This window comes from Prunus dulcis, chromosome 4 (genome assembly GCF_902201215.1).
Source record: "Prunus dulcis chromosome 4, ALMONDv2, whole genome shotgun sequence".
NCBI lineage: Eukaryota > Viridiplantae > Streptophyta > Magnoliopsida > Rosales > Rosaceae > Prunus > Prunus dulcis.
In genome coordinates, this window is record NC_047653.1 from 19,332,942 (window position 1) to 19,355,599 (window position 22,658).

A 22,658-nucleotide genomic window follows, 5' to 3' on the forward strand; every position below is an offset into this window, starting at 1 on the left:
AAAAGTAATGGAAACTTTAGATTCCTTTGCTGATTCCAGATTTGGAACTTCAGAACCTCCTGATGAGAAGAATAATTTTCACATTAATTTATGCAGTTGAGATTTGAATTACTAAATTCATAGATTACAGTTAGCCAAAAAAACAAATAACTTAATGATTTATTGTATTGAATGGGTAGAAAGGAAGGGAGTGCCGATGGCTATAAATAAGGAATCATTGCAGAGAACTAAATCACCTGTTTTGGCATGCGATATCAACAAAATACATGAGTTTACCCCCAAAAAAGTAGACACACACACCTCATAAAGTCAAAATGCTAAAAATTGAATATCAGGCAGTTCCCCTAACCCTCTCATCCTTGGGGAGTGCAGCCTTAAAGATTAGATGAAGCATGATGCATATACAAGTAAACAAAAGTTCTCCCGAATAATAAGGTACACATGAACCTACTCAAGTCAAAAATCACAAAATTTAGTGAGCATCAGATAATTTTTTTTTATGAACAAGTCATTGAGGCAGCCAAGAGACACGTGAAGAAACTCATAAGTTCAAAATTTAGAATCAGGAAATTCCTTATAAGCCTCTCATCCCTGTTGGCCACGGGCATAAATATTGGATCAATCATGCAGTATAACTCTCTCTCTCTCTCTCTCTCTCTCTCAAAGAAAACTTGTTCGATGCCCCCAGATTTTGCAAATTATTTCTCTATTCTGTCATTACTCTGCAAATTGATATTTTGTTCCACACATTTGAATTCATTGAGAAGCTAACTGAGCAATAAAGAATTCAACTACAAACTAAACTCTTTTTGGATCAATCATGCAGTATAACTCTCTCTCTCTCTCTTCCCCCCCCCCCCAAAAAAAAGAAAAAAAAAAAAAACTTGTTCGATGCCCCCAGATTTTGCAAATTATTTCTCTATTCTGTCATTACTCTGCAAATTGATATTTTGTTCCACACATTTGAATTCATTGAGAAACTAACTGAGCAATAAAGAATTCAACTACAAACTAAACTCTTTTTCCATTTGGTCTCAGACAGTAGGTAAGGATTATCACCCAACTCCACTTTGGCAATTCCCAGGAAAAAACCTGCTTCCCTGAACAGATTGGACCATGGCTTTGCATCCACAAAACAATGAAGAAAGACATGATTGGCACTTTTTCCCTTTTCCCCAGATATAACACACCAGCTTGGAGACAAGCATGCATTCATTCACTTAAAGTCCTGGACATGACTTCAAGTCCCGTAAGACATGAGGACAACATCCAAATGGATTGTGCAGGAAGCATGTACGAACTAGCTAACCATACCAACAACACATTTAATAATGAGGTCTGGCAATAGATGAAGACGCTGGTATATTTATCAAGTACTAGAGCACCGACTTGGCAGATGACTAGGTATTTAAATTCATGGGAAGAGAGGGTGGCCTACATCAAGCATCCTGCTATCCTGTAACATATTCTAGGCCTACTTTCATTGTGACAAAGATAATGCATGAAGGGGACGTGCAACCTCAATGCCAAAAAACAGAGGAAACCCCAAATCCTTATCTTCAGAAACTGGTCCAAGATTTGTCTTCGCTTGAGAAATACCAGCTGAGGGAAGCGGAGAAGTGTCGGGGGTGGGGGAGGTTGGGAGGTATGGTGGGGCTGGGTTAATTTTTTGTTCCAACTTTTAATTTTTATGTTATTTTATTCTTTTATATATAGGATTTTAAATTTTTTAATTAATTTAAAAATAAAGAACTTTTTTTATTAACTGGAGGCCACATCAGCTGAAAAAATGGGACCTATGTTGCCACGTCAACATTTAACGGACTTGTTAACAGTAAAAGTAGCAGATGTACCTATGTACGTTTTTCGTGAGTTTGTGTATGAATTTGTAGAGTCCTACAAGTTTGGGTTCCAATTTGAAACGACTGTCAAAGTTTGTAGGGTTTATGCAGTTAACCCTAACAAATAATTTACTATGTATTTTAGGTTCATTATCTTTGAGTCTTTCTATGTAAAATGATTAATGTTTTAGGTTGCATGATTCTATCTTTCCACATTTTTAAGTGTATTAATTTGGGTCTTTTAAATGATTCTGTATCAATGACTACAAAGGGAACTACTTTGTAGGGTTTGAAAGTAAGTTAACGGTTAAAGAAATTAAAGTTCTCACTCATATGTGAAGAGTATTTATCAGGTGAGTGCTAATGGCTGGGATGCTAATTTTTTATCTAGTGACTCTTGTCACAAACCGTGGAAGGGCACCTCTAGTGGTTATCCTGCATTTCTTCAAGGCTGTGAGTTTGTGGTTGGTGGAGGAGATAGGGTGAGATTTTGTGAGGATGATTGGTGTAGGGGAGGTGTGCTCAAAGAGGTTTTCCCCAGACTCTTCATTCTGTCCAGTAAGCAGCATTCCAGTATTTCTTCTGTTGTGAGTTCCGGGGCGTATCCCCAGAATTGGGATTTCGGACTTAGAAGGCACCTTACTGTGTGGGAGATTGATGAGGTGACTAGGTTACTGGTTATCCTGAATGGCGTTAGATTGATTCCCTCTAGGAGGGACAACAGGTGTAAGTTGGATCACTCTGGGTTATACTCATGCCACTCTTTTCGTTCCTTCATTCAGGATAATGGTTCTGCAGAGAAGTTCCCTCCTTACCCTCAAATTCCAGTAATTCTTCTATGGCAGGTTGCCATTGGAAAAGTAAATACTTCTGACACTTTGCAGAGGCATCGCCCCTTTATGTGCTTATCCCCACTGGTGCACTCTTTGCATATGGACAGGGAAAGCACGGATCATCTGTTCATTCACTGTTCCTACACCTTAAAGGTGTGGTGGTTACTTCTTCGGGAAGTTAATGCTGCTTGGGTTATTCCTAAAGGCTGCTTTCAGCTGTTATCCTACAAGATTGATGCGCTGGGTAGGGGGAAGAAAGCTAAAGTTCTGTGGGGTTGCTTGGTGCATGCAGTGTTTGGGAACTTATGGTTGGAGCGTAACAGAAGAATTTTTTAGGACTACCAAGGGTGTGGGGGTGGCTGAGATGTGGTATAGAGTGAAGTTTCGGGCGGCTTTATGGGCTTCGGTTACTCCTGTTTTTAAGGATTTGGCTCTCTTCTATTATGCGAGATTTGTTAGCGGTTGTGAAGTGATGTGTTGCTCTTTTATTTTTTCATGGGTGGCCTTTTTGTTTGCTTTTGTCCTCTTTTCCTTTGTTTGTTTTGGTCTTGAGGTTGCTGTTTACTTTTGTTTTGCTCCTGTGGATTCCTAATCCACTTGCTTGTTTCTTTGTTTATCTCTTTGAATTCATAAAGTTTCTATTCAAAAAAAAAATATGTGAAGCATGAGTTGACTAGGAGTGATTCCAAGACACCTTTAGTGTGATTCTAAAGGCTAGTGTGACATGGAACTTTTTTAATTTCTGTATTGGAGTAATTCCAATACACCTCTGGTGGGAAACAAAAGAAAACCTCATTTTGAAACTCTTTGATTTTACTCAAAGGAACTTGGAAATCCAAGGTTACATTAACGGTAAGTAAAAAATCCTCCCTGTCCTTTCCGTACCAGGAAAAAAAAAAAAAAAAAAAAAAAGTGAAATCAAGAGTCTAGTACTACTTTTTGATGAGGTAGGAGCCAACTGCAAATTCAGTTTTGACTAATACTTGTAAGAGGATGGGAACCCTAAAGTACTAACAAAAGAGTTAAATCAGAGTCCTCAAAATCAATATAATCCTATTTGTAACTTGTAAGAGTATATAACCCAAAAAGAGGCAAAAGTCTGAACTTTTTGCAACTTCCAGAGTCCAATTACAGTATCTAGCAGTATTACTATTTGTGAACAGTTTTTTCGGAACCTTTTTTAGGACCATCGGGACACAACCCAAGAACACGAAGTATACAGGACCTAATTATGAGAAGAAACAAATGCAGAAAATAAAAAGAAACAATATCCTCAAGGACCACTCAAATAGACATCTTAACAGTCAACCTCCCAAGTCATGAGTAAGAAGCACCACATAAATAAGTTGTGAGAACAAGCTTCTAAAGAAAAAGAACTAATTTCTGAGAAGTGCTACCTTAAAGACCTTGGGTTCCATAACCATAACAACTATTTCACGATTATCCTCTTCCATTCCATTCAGAAATTCTCTTTCGAGTCGGAGATATAAGCCACGTATTCTATTTTAGTATAAATATTTACTTAGACTGATCTGTAGACGGAGCAGAAAACCATCTCGCTTAAAAGTCTACTTACCTCTAATACAACTGCAAGTGGTAAAGCTGAACCCCTGAAGGGGACTTAAAAGGAAAAAATAGCAAACCAATGGCATTTTAAAGTGTATATGCTAAACAGAACTGCTTATTCTAATACGTTAATAGAAAACATGCAAAAACAAAAGGGACATACGTACCCACTAGATTTTCAGCAGCAAATTTCAGGCAAACGGATTTTAGATCCATAGCAGAAAAACGATCAGCCAAGGCCAGAATATTGGCAACAGAATTGACAGATACATCCTTGCAGAGAACAGATTCACACATCAGGGCAAGCCTAGCTAAGCCATATTTGTCTGCTGCAGCTAACAACTTTGCAGCTAATTTGTCTGATAAAGATGGCATGCAAGATGAACTTGTTACTGAGAACTCTTCATCTTCAATAAGATTATCTGTATAAATGAAGTGCAGCAAAGCCTGCTCGGCAAACATGAAATAAATTATGAAGAAAACCAGGATAAATTGGTAAATTACATCAACTTAAATAAACCTTAGTTATTTCTTCTCGAAAGGCTTTATTTTAAAGAAAAATAACTAATTTCTGAGAAATGCTACCTTAAAGACCTTGGGTTCCATATCCACAACAACTATTTCATGATTATCCTCTTCCATTCCATTCAGAAATTCACTTTCGAACTCAGGAGACCGAGCAGCCAATACTAGCTTGTGAGCATGAAACTTTACGCCACGCACATTGAAAGTTACATCTGAACCTTCCTCATTCTCCAATAACATACCAAAATGAGCTCCAATATCAGACTCAGGGACATCTATGGAGTGCAATCTTGAACTGTCTATTGCAGAAACCACAACACCAACAGTGCAATTAAGCTTCAAGCAATCGTCCTTAAGGAAAGTCGATGACTCAAGCATAGTGCGTCTGAAAAAACGTTTGTAGCCCCTAAATGAAACATAAGCAAATAAGCTTTTTGAAGGGGAAAAAACATATACAAGAAACAAGTTTAAGGAATCTTATGAAAAATCCTTTAGATCATTTCTGGAAGTCTTGCATGTTTTAGATAACAGTGATGATGAACAAATAAATGACAATGCAGATGTTACACGCATTCTCCAAAAGTGCACAGTAGAGTGAAGGAATATTGCAAATATGCATTCAGATGTTTAAAATATTACAATACTTAAATATATAGAGGCCAGAAAATTCCATGTTAGGCCACAATGTGGAACTAGAAAACCTATGATGCATGCAAGGTCAAAAAAATGTCTATGACACTGGAAATAATGATAGTCAAAATCAACGGAATATTGGTGGAAATATCTATATAAATCATGAGAATATGGAAATTTTGAAGTAAAACTTTCAGGAAACATGAAACTATTCAATAATGCACCTATTAAATATGGCATTTAATAGGTGCATTATTGATGGAGGTTGAGGCTGCTGGAGGAGGTGAGATTATTTCCATACAAAGAAGATGCAAGAAGATGGTCCTTAAAGCCTTCAGGGCAATTTTCTTGTAAATCCTACTTAAATCGATTGAAAAACATACCTGGTAGTCCACCTTTTCTCCCTTAAAGTCTGATTTGGAAATCTAAGGTTCCTCCCAAGGTTAAGGTTTTGGCTTAGTTGGTGGTACAAGGGAAGGTTAACACCTGTGATTACTCCAAAGACGTAGGCCAGCATCATCTTCATTACCACATTGGTGTATTTTATGCACGAATTCGGGGGAGAGTGTGGATCATGGTTTCTTAGCTTGCCCTTTCTGCTGGAGGATATGGTTCTTTTTATTTAATGAGATTAATATTTGTTGCGTTGTGCCAAAAGACTGTTTCTCTTTGTTGGGTGAGAAGTTTAAAATATTGGGTGGTGGAAAAAAAGGCTAAATTATATGGGGGGGTGCATGGTGATGGCTATCATTTAGGTTATCTAGTCAGAAAGGAATCAGTGGGATCTTTGAAGATGTTAAGGAGATGGAAATGGAGGTGTGGGAGAAGGTCAAGTATTGGGCAGCGATTTGGTCATCCGTTTCGCCTGTTTTTCAGAATACTTCTCTATCTGATATCATTCTAGATTGCAAAGTTGTAGTGTCTTCATTATTTTTGGTTTCTTAGATGTAATTTGTCGAATTAATGTTCTTTCCTCTTCTATCCCTTGTGGAATACTTGTCTACTTTACTGTACAGAATCTCTTATGAAATAAAATTTCATCTTTTCATTTTTTTAAGAAAATCACCCATTAAATATGTAAACTTAATAACTAATCTATCTACAACAAATATATGGCATGTAAAGTGAAAACAATCCGTGTTGTGGACTTCAAACATAACATAATTTCCTAAGTTAGCTAATTGGTGGACTTATCAAATATGACATAAGTATAATATCCATACTAAAGGCAGCAAGCATGTAATGTATGTGCAATATAATGGAAGTTGTTGTAGTGTGTGAAAGTTATAATACAAAGAGAGAGGGTGAGATGTGAGAGATAATAAAGGGTGAGATACTTCAGCCGTTTTTTTCTAAAACAGAAATATTTTAAATTTTTGATTCTGTACTATTTTATCCTCTTTAATGTGATTTTCCTTCAATGGTTTTCTTAAACAAAGGATTATTTTTAAAATTTCACCAAACTTGAAGTTCTACCTTATGATTATCGTATAGAATTATAGATACTTATTAAACGAAATTAAACTTGTACAAAATTAATTGGTATAAACAAAATTAATCGTTACAATCAATGTGTAAAATATTCATCGATATAAGGAGCTTCCATCGAAATTCCATGTTTTGATGCCACTGATATCAATAAGTGGTGGACTGAGATCACCCACATCTTGATATATGTCACTGAGATATCGATGGATTTAAGCACATTGTGTGAACTTTTAAGATATTCTCAATAGTTTCTGTTCTGGATACTATTCTAGCTATGGCTTAGTGATAGCCTTTCAAAAGAGCCACCCTTAATAAGCAAATTTGGTAGTAGGAATGCTAGCCGTGTACTCTAATCTTGACTTAATTTGCAAATAAATTGTCAAGGTTTGTGTGGCGTAAATAAAAAATAGCAATTGTACACAATAGAATGCATAATGAAACTAATAAGTTTTTGCACATTGATTCAAGTTTGGAGAACATATATGTGTCTAGACGTTATTACCATGCAGACGTTATTACCATGCAGACACCATTGTAAACAGGGAGGAAAGCAAGGAGGGGTAGTAGAAAATACATGGCGTCCGCACGGTAATAACGTCCGGACATCTACATAGGAGAAACTCTGTATATATATATATATATAATATATTATCATGGATGTAGTATTATATGAAATTTACTAGTTTAATTTATGCATTATTGATTTGTTTAGCATTGCCTTAAGTTTCAAGCAAAATATCTTCCCTCTAAAAGTTTATACAAAACCTTCATGTTGTCAAATTAATTTCCATTGTTACCCTAAATTTTACCAATATGTCAATCAAAATAGACACTTCCACTAATATTTTTATCAATATGATTATGAACTGCTGGTAGTGACGTTTTGATTCTTTATTTTAAATATCATAGTAGCTAGGAAACCTTTAAATTAAATGTAAAATCCTGAATCCAATAAATGAAAAATTAGTGAAAATTTATTTGTATTTCTAATGACAATAAGAATATTGGATGAAATAGAATTTCCCTTTCAGTCATTCCATATTCATTACCTTCTTCCTTTAGTGAAGCATGTAAGATAGGTGAACCTCATTAGCCTAAAAACTATCAAGGCCTGACGTGTGACTTCACCTTAATTGAATAATACAAGCCAGCTACCCTCAATCTTCCCCATTGCATACACCAGATTTGTTAATTACATTAAAATTTTGTATTTTGATATTAGGTTCTCGATTGATTACACAACTTATCTCCTCTCCAATTTCCTTGTTTAGAAGATCAAGCCCCTCTCTCACTCCCTAAACCCTTTTTGACTCTTTCATTTGCAACGGAACAATGGCAGCGAAGAAAATTGAGAAACAGTCAATCAATCCTCCTATTCCTTCAATTTATGAAAAAATTGCTCAACTATTTTACATTTCACTTATATCACTTAAAGCACCATGCCCGCCACCGCCTATTCAAAACTCTTTTACCAACCTCCCCCCCCTACTCTTATAAATCATTAAATAAGAACCAATTAAGTACCCTGCCCCCTTTGTTACCTAAAGAGGAAAAGAAATTGAAGCCTCACTCCAATGTGTCAGAGGAGATGTACTGTGTAGCACTAGGTGATTGTACCCATATGTGGTGAGCTGGCAGTTGGTTGTATTAATTAGGAATTGGTTGTGTTGGATTTGTTTTCAACAAGATTATTTTGTGAAGCTATTTAAGTGGAGGTTATGGACACTTGTATTATTTAAAGGCCGAAGTGCAGCACATTTTGCCCAAGTCTTAAATCATTCACAATCCTTCTACTGATTTCAATTTTTAATATATCTTCTTCAACTTCTACCTACCAAATAAGTATGAACAGCATCATTAAAAGATACAAAAAAACTTGTTCTGGTCCATACACACAGACACACACACACAGAGAAAACAGAAACAAAACAAAAAAACAAAAAAACTCAAAACGTCAGATATGAAGTGTGCTCCACATGCATTATTTTACCTAGACAGGCATTCCACCCATCCAACTACTACATACTAAAAAATACAATCACAAATTCACCTTTTCAGCTCATTGTCACCAAATCCATCTCACCCTGCATATACTATAGCGAACACGGGGTTCGAAGACTAAATTCATATGATTTGTAAGTTGCAATACCAATTCAATTATTTCGAAGTGTATGTGAGCACATTACTTCTAAGTCCTAACCTACTTCAAGATGCAAAGTTTGGAAGTCTTTGAATTCTCCTTCTCAACAGTTGATACTTTCAGGAAGTGGTCCAGTAGAATAAATAAAAAGTCTCAAAGGTGTGGGCTGGATAAACCAGTGTAATAATGAGCCTACTAGTCATGCTGTTCCTTTGGAGGTTTTGACATGAAGGAAAATAGAGGGTCCAGTCTTTGGATCTTATAGTATAGGGGATGAACAAGACCGCTAAAGAAAATAAAACAATATATGGTATGGTTCTATCATTCCGAATCAGGTGTTCCACCCCCTGGTACAGTTTGCAAAAGCTTCAGAATTTTTCTCTTATGGAGATCTCCAAATCGATGAAAGTTGGACTTGCAAAGATAGGATGAGGTTCTAGAGCTGAGCTGAGTTTAAATTAGCAATTGCTACATTTATGTAACAAAATGCTTAAATTCCTCTATTTCTTGTAAGTAATAACATCCAACAATCACTACTATCAGAAACAAGCTTCATATTTAAAAATTCCAAGAAAGAAAATATTCGATCTCCAAAAAATTCCAAATAAAACCCAGAACCAATCGAATTATGAACAAAAGGAAAAGCAAAAATTCAAAACTAAACCATAAAAAACTACCCAAAAAAAATACATTTGATACTCACCACATGCTACCTCTATACTTGAGCGTGTAGGGCCCGCTTTCCAGAGAGCGATCGAAATGGCTATGGACCTTGTGCTTGCCATGAGTACCCTGATCAACCAGAGTGAGCTCGAAGAGAGCTCGCACGTCGGTGCCTTCGCTAGCTAGAGCAATGAAGACGGAGACATAGGCGGAGTTATCCTCCGGGTTCTTCCCATCTGGGTAGAAATAGATGGCCCATTGGAAGCCTCCAACGGTGAAAGTCTCACTGGCAATGTGTTTGCCGACGCCAATTCCTTTGGCCAACGAATAGCCTTTGATGACGAAGTTATGGGAGCCGTTGACGGTCTCCGTGACGAAGCGCGAGCTAGAGGGAGAGACCAGAGGGCTCTTGTGTCTGTGTGAGAACATTTGGGGTTAGGGAAGAAGAAGAATAAGAAGAATAGGGTTTGCAATTTGAAGGTAAGTTAGGTCAGTTTGGAGATGGAAGACATCAATTTGTTCGATCGACTTTTGCAGAGAAGAAATTTGATGGTTTTTGTTGTTTGCTGGTAAATGATTTTCTTTTCATTTGCAGGTCTGTTTTCTCGATGAGCGAAGAGTTTCAGGTGAGAGAGAGGGATATGAATTCGCCTATTGCCCAGGGACCTGAAAATGAAATGTATTGTCTTGAATGCCCCGGGAATCTAAATTTTTGCCATCTGGGGCCTGTCATCTACTTTTTTTTTTTTTTTGTCGAATATATATTTAGAACATTTCTTAGAATATATATTTTGTTATATAATAACTGGAATATGTGCGAATATTAAGCTGCACATAAAGTAAATAAGACACAACATTTAACTGGAATACGTGCGAATATTGAGCTCCCCCCGATATCTTCATGATTATCTTTTGGAGCGAAAGTCTTTCTGACTGAGTAAGGGATGTAGTCATCAACAATTCATGTAGTTGAGTAAGTAAATATATTTCCAGTGAGCTATCTCTATGTAAATCATACAAATTTCTAGAGTCCGCGTATCCAATAAAACTCCGGCTATTTGTAAGTTTACTTGAAAAGAAAATGCCCGTATATGGTGTTATGCGGAAATAGCATCAAATATGCTTCACATCATCCCAAAGTGGTGGTGATGGAGCTGAGCTATATCTAGAAAATGCGATGTCCGGTCCAATATACTTCTGGAAAATCCTTTAAGTGCCTATTTGACATTGCTTATTGTTGAGACCCAAAAAAATTCATGATTGGGCCCAAATAAATTACCAGCCCGAAACGCCATTTTATTAAGAAAAGGCATAAAAAAAGAGAGGTACTCGAAAACTTGCCACATGCGAATTGAAATTCATGCGCCATGCTAATTCACCATGCTAGCTCTACAAGCCCATGCCAAAATTAAACATCAAGGATGATAAAAAAAATTAAAGCACGCCAAGCGACATGCCATGCCAAGCATGAAATCGTTGTTTCACACCCAAACACACTACAAGCCTAAGTGGGCCCAAGCCACTCAAAATGCCCGGGGCTTGCTTGAGTGGGTTGTGGTATGGATGGTAATAGGTCGTCATGAGGCCCATTGATGGGACGAGAAATGGAGGTTCCGGGTTGCCTGGGAGCCTCGGGACCCAAGCCCATTTCTTAGGCTCAAATATATGGGTGAGCAAAAAGGGGAAAATAACTCAACCAAAATTAGCCTAGTCAAAGGATAGCCCAACCAAAAGCCCAATGTTTAAATAGCCCACTTATTTAATGAAGTACCTTAGCCCATACAAAATTTCACAATAAGCCACAAAAGCCTCAGCCCTTTGCTAGAAAAATAGAAGCCACGTAGAAGAGGTCTGCAGGATCACTAAACAGAGCTGCTGGAAAGTGCCAGCACATGGGAATGGATCAAGTTCCAAAACAAAACACCAGAGAAACCAAGGGATATTAGCATGTAAGTTATCAGGAAGAGGAGTACCCTTTCAAACCAGCATATACACCCAGTTGTTTTCCTTTATCAGTGCTGGCCCAGGAAAGAAAAGGGAAAGAAGAAGAAAAGTAGCCAAGAGTGGAGCTTCCTACTGAAGCGGCCGCGGGAAAGGGGGTCTTGAGCTCCAAAACTCCTGATTTTGTGCAAATAGATAAGGGGAAATCTCACCCAAATAGGAAAGTCAAGAGAGGAGAGGAAAAAAGGATGGGAAGGTTTGCCAAGATTGGGAAGAAACCATCAAGGGTTTCTTGGGAAAGGATAGTTTCCCGCAGCCTATAAAAGGAGGTCCCCTCCACCTAGCAAAAACCAACCCAGGCTGAGAGAGCAAGCTTCCTCTCTTACTAGCAAAATCCAGTAACCTTATTCACCCTTCTTCTTCGTTCTGCTTTGCTTGACAGATTATTTTCAGAATCTGTCAAGCTGCCGGAAGAAGCGATGTTCATCTTTTACCTCATTTTCAGCCAAGATCACCCTGCAAATCTGGTTTCCCTCATTTTAAACACTCACATTTCTCCTTAAGAAGCCTTATTTTCCTCTTTGGTGCTCAACTCATGCTAACCCTGCTCCCATGCCACAAGCTCTTCATGCTAAGCCAAAATCTTATCTGAAAGCAAGCACAAAACACCTGTAAGCAGCCCTCATTTTCATTGGTGAAGGTAACCAGAACACTTCCTAAGGTTTTGCTGCCCTTCCGAAGTGCTTTTGGGGCTTAATTTTCGAACTCCAGCACAGGGGGCAATTTCAGTGATTTCCCTTTTCTGGCGGCCTAGCCCATTTACAGCTGCCGGGAGAAAAAAGACCCCCACATAAATTGGCGACTCTGCTGGGGATTAAGCCACTATCTTCATCAATGCCTCCAAAGAGGAGGACCAGAAGCAACAACATGACTTCCCAAGATGGGCCTAGCCATGGTGATTCAAAATCAAGGCACAATGCCTCATCCAGAGGAGAGGAACGTGCAAGTGAGGGAGCTTTCACCCTCGCAGACCTTGTTACAGCCATCCATGCTTTGGGAGAGACTCAGAGAGAAATGGCGGAAACTATTAAGGGGCTGAAAAGTGCTGCCAAGCCAAGCGAAGAAAACGAGAGACACCCGCAAGAGGAATCTGCTGCTGCTGCCGGAAAGGGGTCTGAACAAAAGGGACCATCCTTTGTCACCCAAGAAGATGTCATTGCCATGCTGGAAAAGGAGCTGAGTCGGAGTCAGGAGGATTGGAAGTATCTTCCTCAGCCACCATACCCATCAAGCTTACTTCAGCAGCCCTATCCTAAGGGCTATGAGGCACCAAACTTTGTTCTCTTCGATGGAAGGAAGGGGAGCCCGAAGGAGCATGTCAGCCGCTTCATCGATGCTTTAGGGCCACATGCTAGAGATTATAATCTCCGACTTAGAGAATTTTCGAAGAGTCTTACCGATCGTGCTTACACGTGGTATACGACGTTGGCACCAGGCTCCATTCGCTCTTGGGAGGATTTGGCAAGCAAGTTCTGCAAGAAGTATTTTCAGAATGAAGAAAGGGTTACCACCACTCAACTCAATAACACTCGCCAAAAACATGGTGAGGATCCCGTGGACTTTGTGCGTAGGTTCCGGGACCTGGCGTTGGATTGCTATGATGAAAAGGATGAGGAGGCACTTGTCGAAATTTGCATCAGCAATATTGTGGCAGATTACAGAGTCTATTTGGAGAATATTGGCATTAGTCAATTTTCTCGGCTGCTGGAAGCAGTAAGAAGGACCAGCATGTCTGTCAAGCCAGCAAAGACTTGGAGGAGCGATAGGAAGGAGGCACACCAAACATTAGCCATAGATGACAAGCCATCCAACGACTACAATTCACGCAAACGGAAGGATAGGGAGACATATCCGCCGCTACCATGTAAGGATGAAGAGTTTCATGCCATCCTTGATACAATGATTGCTGACGGTGCAATCAAACCTCTTAAACCCTACAAAATTCCTACTAGGGAGGAGAAGAATGATCCTAGGTACTGCCGTTATCATCAATTTGTGGGGCATCCAACTACTGCCTGTCAGAGTCTAAGAAGGATTTTACATGCTAAAATACATGAAGGAGTCCTTGAGCTCCCTTCTAGGAAACAAACAATTGATGAGGACCCCTTGCCGAAACGAAGGGGCAAAGAGGTAGCTGCTGTCATTACATATTCTGAGGATTTACTCGATGATGACGAATTGTGCCACCCATGGAGGAATGACCCAAAGCCGCTAGAAGCTATGTGGGAACCTTGCGGAAACATGGAGAAGGCATACTGGTGCAAATATTCGAAGCCTTCAAGTTATAACACGCCATGGCCGCTCGCTGATGGATGGGATGACGACTCAAGTAATCAGATGTTTGTTCAAGACATGCCGGAAGATTGCTACTCGGGGGCTTCATTGGGACAGCAGGAAATAGCTGCCGTAACATTTCATAATGTTACGGAGGCGAAGCAAGCGTGTTGGGACGTTACCTAAGTCTGAAACAGGGGCCCACAGCTTCACAGGCCCTCCAAAGGAACCCAAAGTTCAAGTCACTCTTTGACCAACTTGGCTTTGGGCCTCAAGCAAGAGAAGCAGCTGCTGTAGCTCTCATGAGCATCTCTGCGGCATCTGACCCTCATTGCTTCACTGTTCAACCACAAAGTTCATTTTTGGGAAATGACAATGCTATCATCTTCACAGACGAGGATATGGAAGTTCCTTACCCGGACCACAGGAGGCCGCTTTATTTGGAGGGGCAGATCAACGATGTGTTTATAAGGAGAGCCTTGGTAGACACAGGTTCCTCTGTCAATATTTTACCCCTATCTGTGCTTACAGCAGCTGGCATTCCGCTATCTAAGATCGTGCAATCTCAAACAAGCATCAGCGGATTTCGGGAATAAAAGTGAAGTCACAGTCGGGTATATGCAAGTAAATCTGAAGGTGGGACCGATTCGAGCACTTACTAAATTTTATGTTGTGGACGTGGATGTGGCTTACCATGCTTTGCTTGGAAGGCCTTGGCTCAACAAGCATAAGCTTGTGGTCTCTACTTATCACCAATGTGTGAAGGGGAGAATTGGGCTGAGACCAGTACGCATACCCGAAAATCAAGCACCATTCAATAAAGATGAAGCTCACTACTCCGAGGCAGAGTTTTATACTGAATGCACAGGTGCTGGAAGCAACCCATCAAAGAATTTCGGGACCTACCTTCCTTCGTGGACTGAGATTCGTGATTTAAGCAATGAAGAGCTTATCGCCAGCATTGACCGAGAAAAAGAAAAGCATCCGGAAGCTAATAATCAGGTCCACCATCATCCCCAATGCACAAAAGTGACGCTGCCAGATGGGCGCACCATGTATCGCTTATGACGGGATTGGGGGCTTAACCGTATTCTACGGGAAAGCCCCGAGTACGGAGGAGAAGCAATGCAAGCAAACAGCCAGGAAAATCGAGAAGACCAGGCGCCCCAGCCTTGTACTTTCCAGGAACCAATGACAGCACCTAAACACATGCAGGATGGATTAACAGCGGTAGCTGAGCAGCTGGAGACAATTGATTTAAGTGATGATTCCTTTGCCCCAAGGCCCATCTCCATCAGCATCCATTTGACAAACGAGGAGAGGGAGGCATTGGTATCTTTGTTGAAGGAATTCCGGGATGTGTTTGCTTGGAGCTACGAGGAAATGCCCGGCTTAAATCCAAGCTTGGTAAGTCATACTTTGAATATTGAGCTTGGTACGAAACCTGTTGTACAGCCGAGGAGAAACTTTCATCCTGAGATTGAAAAGCAAATTAAGGCGGAAATTGAGAAGCTGTTAGCTGCTGGATTCATCAAGCCAATCAAGCATCCAACGTGGCTAGCAAATATTGTTCCTGTGAAAAAGAAGACCGGAGTAATTAGAATATGCACGGACTACCGAGACCTCAACCGAGCTTGTCCAAAGGATGAATTTCCGCTTCCCAACATGGATATCTTGATCGATTCGACCTCGGGTCAAGGCATGCTGTCATTCATGGATGGGTTTAGTGGCTACAATCAGATCAAAATGTCACCCAAAGATGCGGAGAAAACAGCCTTTCGAACGCCATATGGGAATTTTTATTACACGGTCATGCCGTTTGGTCTAAAAAATGCTGGTGCTACCTATCAAAGAGCCATGACAGCAGTGTTTCACGACATGATGGGGAAAGAAGTCGAAGATTATGTGGATGATCTTGTGGTGAAGTCCAAAACCAGAGAAGGCCATCAGGAAGTTTTGAGGAGGGTGCTGGAAAGATGCCGGCTGTACGGATTGAAGATGAATCCAAAGAAATGCGCATTCGGAGTGTCATCCGGTAAATTCTTGGGATTCCAAGTACACCAGCGTGGCATAGATGTGGATCCCGAGAAAACTAGAGCCATAAATTCTCTTGTGCCACCTAGAAACTCAAAAGAATTAAAAAGCTTCATGGGAAGATTATCGTATATTCGACGCTTCATTCCGGGCCTTGCCGCCACTATGAGTGTTTTTACTCCCTTGCTCAAAAAGGGTAAGCCATACGAGTGGAGCAGGAAGTGTCAAGAGGCCTATGAGCAAGTGCAGCAAATAATCACTAAGCTGCCCACCATGAGAGCTCCTATTCCGGGACTCCCACTCAAACTTTACTTGGCCGCAACAAACACAGCAGTAGGGGCCTTGCTTGCTCAAGATGATCACAGTGGAGAGGAAAGTCCTATTTATTATGTGAGCAGGCAACTAAGAGGAGCTGAAGCAAGATACCCGAAGACGGAACTCTTGTGCCTTGCTCTTGTCTATGCTGCACAGCGCTTGCGACATTACTTCCTTGCTCACAAGTTACAGCTCATAGTGAAACCTGACCCTGTAAGATATTTGCTCACGAGGCCAGTGTTATCGGGACGTCTTGCGCGTTGGTTGTTACAGTTGTCCGAATTCGATATCACATGCACCACTCCTAAGGCAATCAAAGGACAAGCCGTGATTGACATGCTGGCTTTATTTCCTGAAGTCGAAGGATCAACTATCTCTCAGGAAGTTTCGGGGGAACTGCCGGAAATGGTTGCTGCCGTCATGAAAGCAGAACCATGGACCCTTTATTTCGATGGGTCCTCCACAATGAAGGGTGGAGGAGCAGGTGTAGTGCTCATTAATCCTGAAGGGCAAGCTACAGCCCTCTCATTCAAGCTGAATTTTCCCTGCACAAATAATATGGAGGAGTATGAAGCTTTTATCATGGGAATGTCCACAGCAAGGGAGATGGGTGTAGAGAAAATTAAAGTTATCGGAGACTCGAATCTGGTGCTGAGTCAGTTGCAAAGGAATTTTGCTGTGAAGGAATCAACATTGGCACCATATCGTACAGCTGCTGAAAGGCTTGTTCAGTCTTTCAAACAAGTAGTGTTGGAACATATTCCGGGGGTTACCAATAGGTACGCTGACGCATTGGCTACTTTGGGGTCAAAGCTCTCATTTGTTGAAGAACAACCCAGCATTGCTGTGATCAAGAAGGATATGCTAGTGATAGAAGTAATGGCTGAAGTGGAGCAGCTAGAGGAGAATGACTGGAGGAAGTCTGTAAAAGAAAAGATAGGTAAGGGAAGTGATATCAAGGAATTAAAAGATTATGTGATCATCTTTGGGGAGCTGTACAGGCGCCTTCCAGGAGGTATTTTGACCCGCTGCATAGGGGCAACAGAGGCACGAGTGAAGCTCCAAGAAGTACATGAGGCCACTTGCAATTTGGAACCAATAATCAGCTTGTATCGACGTTTGCAACGCAAGGGTTATTACTGGCCAGAGATGAGAAAACAAGCAGCTGAAGCACAAGCTAATTGTCCCAAGTGTGCAACGATGCCCTCCACCGAAGAATCATTCACCATCTCGTTTACAGAGGATTGGAGGGCTCCGTACTTGGCATCCTTCATCAATGGAGTCCTGCCAACCAATCCTAAGCATGCTCGCAAGCTCAAAAAGACAATGAGAAGATATTTCATAGATGGGTCGACCCTCTACCGTAAAGGATTCAATGGTGAGCCATTAAAATGCTTGGGAGAATCAGAGGCACAGCAAGTTATGCAAGAAATTCATGCCGGAGAATGTGGTGAGCATCAAGGAATGAAGAGGCTTTACCGGCAGCTGTTGAGTATTGGGTATTATTGGCCTACAATGAAGAACGACGCATACAATTTTGTGAAGAAATGCCACACATGCCAAGTTCATGCCAATTTGAGTCACAAGCCTCCCACGCTGCTGCAGGACATGCGTACTCCTTGGCCCTTTCACACTTGGGGGCTTGACTTGATCGGCACTATTCACCCACCGTCCGACGGCTATATATGGATCCTCACAACCACTGAGTATTTCACAAAATGGGTTGAGGCAGTCCCTCTTCGAAAGGCCACGGGGGCTGCCGTTGCAAATTTTATCCGTGAAAATATTGTATGCAGATTTGGGATCCCATATAAAATTGTCACCGACAATGGCACCCCGTTTGTCAACAAGCAAGTAAGTTCTACGCTTAGTGGATATGGTGTCAAGCATCGACGCTCCACGCCCTATTACCCACAAGGAAATGGTCAAGCGGAAGCCACAAATAAAACTTTGTTGAGAATCCTAAGCAAAATGGTGCATGAGTACGAAGGAGGTTGGAGTGTTCACCTGCCGGATGCCTTATGGGCTTACCGCACCTCTCCAAGAAGCGCCACAGGCTTTTCACCCTATTCACTTGTCTATGGGTCCGGCGCTATATCACCTGTTGAAATCACCATTCCCACCGCTAGAGTATCGGCCGTTAATGATCTCGAGTGGAATGCAGTGGCATGCTCAGATTGGCGCCTGCTGGACCTTGAAGCCTTGGATGAAAAAAGAGCTGAAGCAGAAAGGAGGACATCACTCTACCACGAAACTGTAACTCGAGCCTATAACAGGACAGTCAAGCCTCGTGCCTTCAAAGAAGGAGACCTCGTGCTAAAAGTTGTGGAGCATGTAAGAAGACAGATATCGGGACCTTCCAAGTTTGCCCCACAATGGGAAGGCCCGTTTGCAGTCAAGGAAGTTTACAGCAGCGGCTATTATCGCTTGGTCTCTGTCAAAGAAGGCACGCTAACAGATCTCATTAACGGAAAGTGGCTCAAGCTTTACTACTGCTAAGTTAACTTCATTCCCAGCACCTTTTACTATCGTATTTCCTTTTTTTTTTATTTTAAAAAAAGATGAATTTCTTCTGTCTTACTTTCATTTTTTGAAAAGACACTTTTGTATGATGCACCATCATGGTAGCAGGGGCTTTGCAATGAGAATGAAGGAATATTTTGAAAAAAAGGGGTCTTATCTTGAAGTTCTATTATTACTTACATGTTTTCAAACACCTTTTACTAAAATAAAAAAAAAAGAAGGGGGGGCATGCACTTAGCAGTAGAACATGCCGAACAAAGCCACTTGAATGGGGTCCTGAATTGTCAAACAATTACCATGCCTAAATAATGCAAGGAAGACAAAGCCTTACAAAAAAAAAAAAACACATGCAATCTTGAGGTGCTGGAACGACGTGATACGCATAACACTTGGGAGTTGTATAAAATCATGCACATGCTAGCCCGACTCTTTTTGTGAAAGGCAAGAAGTTGCTATTCAAGCTTAGAGGCTAGATAAGCCATGCAAAGGAAACTTTAGAAAATCGGCTCCTATCAAAATTTTGGCAGCATATACCTTGTTTTCAAAAGATACCCAACCTGTCAGAAAATCTCAAGCAAACTCGCAGAGGCAATTTACGTCTAATCAATCAATATATATAAAGCATGCAGGTTACAATACGTCTCAAAGCATCCAGAAAATAATACAAGCTTTAGCGGTTCAATGTTACACCACAAGGTCATAGTTGCTAGAACATTCGAAAGAAAATACACAGTTATGACAAAATGAAATAAAACTACACGTGCTGAAAAGGGGTATGTCCCATGGTCTCGAGAAAGTATGTGCTGAGATGATGGAGCACCAGGCCAAGAAAGGACAACCTGCAAGATGGGAGAGAACATGTCAAGACTGAGTGGTGCTGGAAGAAGAAGGGTGAATAAGCACGTTAAAATATATATATGTATATTACCTTAAGAGCTATGGAGAACGCCTGAAAAGAACAGAAGAGGCTCTAGAAGACGATCTAGCTGCTGCCTCTGACACGCACTCAGCGTTGTCAGCAGAAATACCCTTGGCGAGAAGAAGGGCGTGCATTTCCTGACGCTGGTCCTCCAGTTCCTGCTGTTTAGTGTTCAGGGCAGTAGCGGCAGCTGTTACCTCATCAGAACCACGCGATGATTTCATGCTATGAATGGCCCGCGCTCCAAAGACAGCCCGTGCTAGGCTCTTCACAAGGTCAAGGAGGAAATCCACATGAAAGCCTAGAACCATGGCCTCACATATCGCGTCCCGCCAACAGAGTAGTCTGTGATCAGTAATATCAAGTAGCTGCATGGTGTCTATCCCGTGAAGCACTAAGCCAAGGGCTCAGAAGGCAGTACACCTTGAGAAGGAGGAGGTGACACTAGTAGCTTCCATCAAATCCCCATATTTATCCATGAACTTCTTCAAGGCCTCAACTGTCTCTGGATACACAAGGGCACCTTGGAATGCCACGTAACCGTTAAATCGGTGGCAGAGAGGACGGAGCTCGTCAATGGACCTAAGGATGGTGACCCCGCCATCGAAGAAAGCTTTGAAGGCCGTAAATGAATCCTCCCAGTCTTGCCAAGACATGTCTTTTTCAAATAAATGCCCCACATTGATGGAAGCATTGCCACCTTTATGGCTGTCATCAATGGTCTTCTCGAGAGGCAACGCTGCCGGAAGCTGTGAAGAGGTACCGGCTGCCGTGTCAGGTACACCCAACAAGAAGGAGTGCAAGGTGATGCTGCTGGAAGCTGTAAGGAGGTGCCGGCTGCCGTATCAGGTCTACCCAAGCCGGAAGGAGTGAGGGGCAATGCCGCCGGAAGCCATGAAGAGGTGTCGGTAGCTGTGTCGGGTGTTCTTAGAGAAGGATGAGCAGACGACTGCGCTGCTGGAAGGTGTAGAAGGGTAATGGCAGCAGTGCTAGGGGTCCTAAGGAATTGGGTAGGAAGCGTGGCCCCTGCGTCTGGTAGGACACTCCCAATCTAAAAAAAAAAAAAAGATGTGTGAAAGGAAATAAACAGAATAGCTAAAGGCACGAGAAAGGAAGAGCAAGACTAGGAGAATGAACCAACAACAAATACCTCGTCGGCAGCTTGTGTGTTGTCGATAAGAGCAGCTGGAAAATCGAGGATAGTCTCTGAGGGACGATCTGCGGTATTTTCAACAACGGGCACAACCTGCATGAAAGTAGCAAGGCAAGAATTGTGAGATGCAATGGCAAGCATACAACGTATCTGCACCAAATAAAACAAGCAAAGTAATGAGTCAGTACCAATTCCACATCAGCATGCTGCACATAATCGTTAGCAAGTCCTGAAGGGATATCTGAATCGGCTGACTCTTCCTAACAGGTGGCAGGGCCTGTGTATGTACCTTCGCCACGGTTGTGGTGCTGATTTGCACCAAGGTCCTCGTCTTGGCTGCTGCCCTCTTGCTCGCAGCTGCCGCTCTTTTGCTCGCAGGTAGCAGTTTCGAGCTCCACAATATTATCCACATCATTTCCGTTATCATCAACTGTTACCACTACCTTGGGTCCCGAGTCTTCACCCTTGTTCTTGCGGGTATTGGCAAACCTCGATTGGAGAATACGCATGCTTCGGCACTTCGAGATCACAGGAGCTTCTCTACCTTTGCCTTTGTTTTGGGAAGCCTCTGTAAATAAAGAGAAGAAAATGAATGATGGTAAAAAAAAAAATATACATATACGTATGTAAAGCAAGAAGGAACAAAGGAATGACGGGACTTACTGCTAAGAGAGAAAATTTCTGGCACTGTGCGTTTGCTGCCGCCGGAACCTGCAAGTTGTTGCCGCGGTGAAGACTCCGGAAGGGCATCCTTTTTTGAGCTAGAGGGGCCACTTGCTGCTACTTTGGGAACGAACCTTTTAGGTTCAGTAACAGCTCGCTTTTTTCCTTCAACACTGCTGTTTTCCTCTCGTTTTCGCTTCACACGAGTGGTACTTCTTTCGGCACTATGAGAGGCTGGCTTCTCCATTTTCTGTTTCAGCCTTGAAAAGTCACCAACAATTGCTCCACTTTTTGAAATGAAGGGCAGATTCCGCTTCTCACTCAGGGAGATGGCCTTCTCTTCCGACACCAGGCGAGCATGATAAATGACGGTAGGAATCAACCTGTCACAATGAGCAGCATGAAATCGGCTAAACGAGGCGAAGCAGCGATTCCAATAATTCCGGTAGGCCTTTGAGAGACCACCAACGCGCCGCCGGTCAGCCAAAGCAAGGGCAATAGGTCTGCCATCTCCCGGCACCCTGTCCTCAGTCCAAAAGATTCTATGCAGTAGTGAAGAATCTCCATGGTTAGGGCTGGAAGGTACGCCCTGGTCAAACCCAAGCTGCCGTCTAACCCGATAAGGGGAATAATGTACAGAAACCTCCAAGTGGTCGTCACCAAGTGTGGGCAAAGGGAGGCATGCAGCACTTAACAGCGCCTCTCTGCATACTCGACGACCTTGCACCGGTACTGCCAGGGCCTCCACCAAAGCATCAGAATCGGCGTAGAGAGGTACATTGCTAAAGCCCTCTGATGAAACACAGAAGGGGCGAAAGTTGAATTTCTCAACATCATCTAGCAACTCTAGAAAATTTTGGCCCTTCCTCTGCATTCGACGGGACCATCTGCAGACCAACGGAAGACTATCCGGCACATAGGAACCTTCGCTGGAACCAACAAGCAACTTAGCCTTCGGGTAAGGAAGTGGGGATACCTCTATCCCTTTGAAGCGCTCCCATAAGAAGATTTGCAGAAAGCTGGAATTCACAAAGGTCTCTACAGCCATGGTTCCTGCCGCCCCTTTCTCAAGAAATTGGATCTGGTC

General features: G+C 41.8%; 3 protein-coding genes across 3 annotated transcripts; 2 read left to right on the forward strand and 1 right to left on the reverse strand.

The window, feature by feature from the left end:
• The first annotated feature begins 1,789 nt into the window (after window positions 1-1,789).
• On the forward strand, window positions 1,790-3,010 carry LOC117625571. Its single transcript, XM_034357111.1, has 2 exons — window positions 1,790-1,933; window positions 2,195-3,010. The coding sequence occupies exons 1-2, from the start codon at window positions 1,790-1,792 to the stop codon at window positions 3,008-3,010; spliced, it is 960 nt and encodes a 319-aa protein (XP_034213002.1).
• A 781-nt stretch (window positions 3,011-3,791) lies between these two features.
• LOC117625044 (BTB/POZ and MATH domain-containing protein 4-like) lies at window positions 3,792-10,362 on the reverse strand. The gene is made up of 3 exons (XM_034356609.1): window positions 9,730-10,362; window positions 4,826-5,171; window positions 3,792-4,687 (listed from the first exon to the last, which is right to left on the reverse strand). Exons 1-3 carry the CDS (start codon window positions 10,116-10,118, stop codon window positions 4,361-4,363), a joined length of 1,062 nt encoding a protein of 353 aa, XP_034212500.1. The 5' UTR covers window positions 10,119-10,362; the 3' UTR covers window positions 3,792-4,360.
• A 4,793-nt stretch (window positions 10,363-15,155) lies between these two features.
• LOC117625572 lies at window positions 15,156-18,812 on the forward strand. The gene has a single exon (XM_034357112.1). It carries the CDS (start codon window positions 15,156-15,158, stop codon window positions 18,810-18,812), a length of 3,657 nt encoding a protein of 1,218 aa, XP_034213003.1.
• The last annotated feature ends 3,846 nt before the right edge of the window (window positions 18,813-22,658 follow it).

Excerpts from the sequence above, each read along its gene's own strand:
- LOC117625571 (XM_034357111.1), top strand. The coding sequence starts at position 1,790 with ATGGGACCTATGTTGCCACGTCAACATTTAACGGACTTGTTAACAGTA. Across the intron at positions 1,934-2,194 it reads AATTTGAAACGACTGTCAAA|GTGAGTGCTAATGGCTGGGA; the intron begins GTTTGTAGGGTT and ends AGTATTTATCAG.
- LOC117625572 (XM_034357112.1), top strand. The coding sequence starts at position 15,156 with ATGACAGCACCTAAACACATGCAGGATGGATTAACAGCGGTAGCTGAG.
- LOC117625044 (XM_034356609.1), bottom strand. The coding sequence starts at position 10,118 with ATGTTCTCACACAGACACAAGAGCCCTCTGGTCTCTCCCTCTAGCTCG. Across the intron at positions 5,172-9,729 it reads AAGTATAGAGGTAGCATGTG|GGGCTACAAACGTTTTTTCA; the intron begins GTGAGTATCAAA and ends TGTTTCATTTAG. Across the intron at positions 4,688-4,825 it reads TGGAACCCAAGGTCTTTAAG|GCTTTGCTGCACTTCATTTA; the intron begins GTAGCATTTCTC and ends TTTGCCGAGCAG.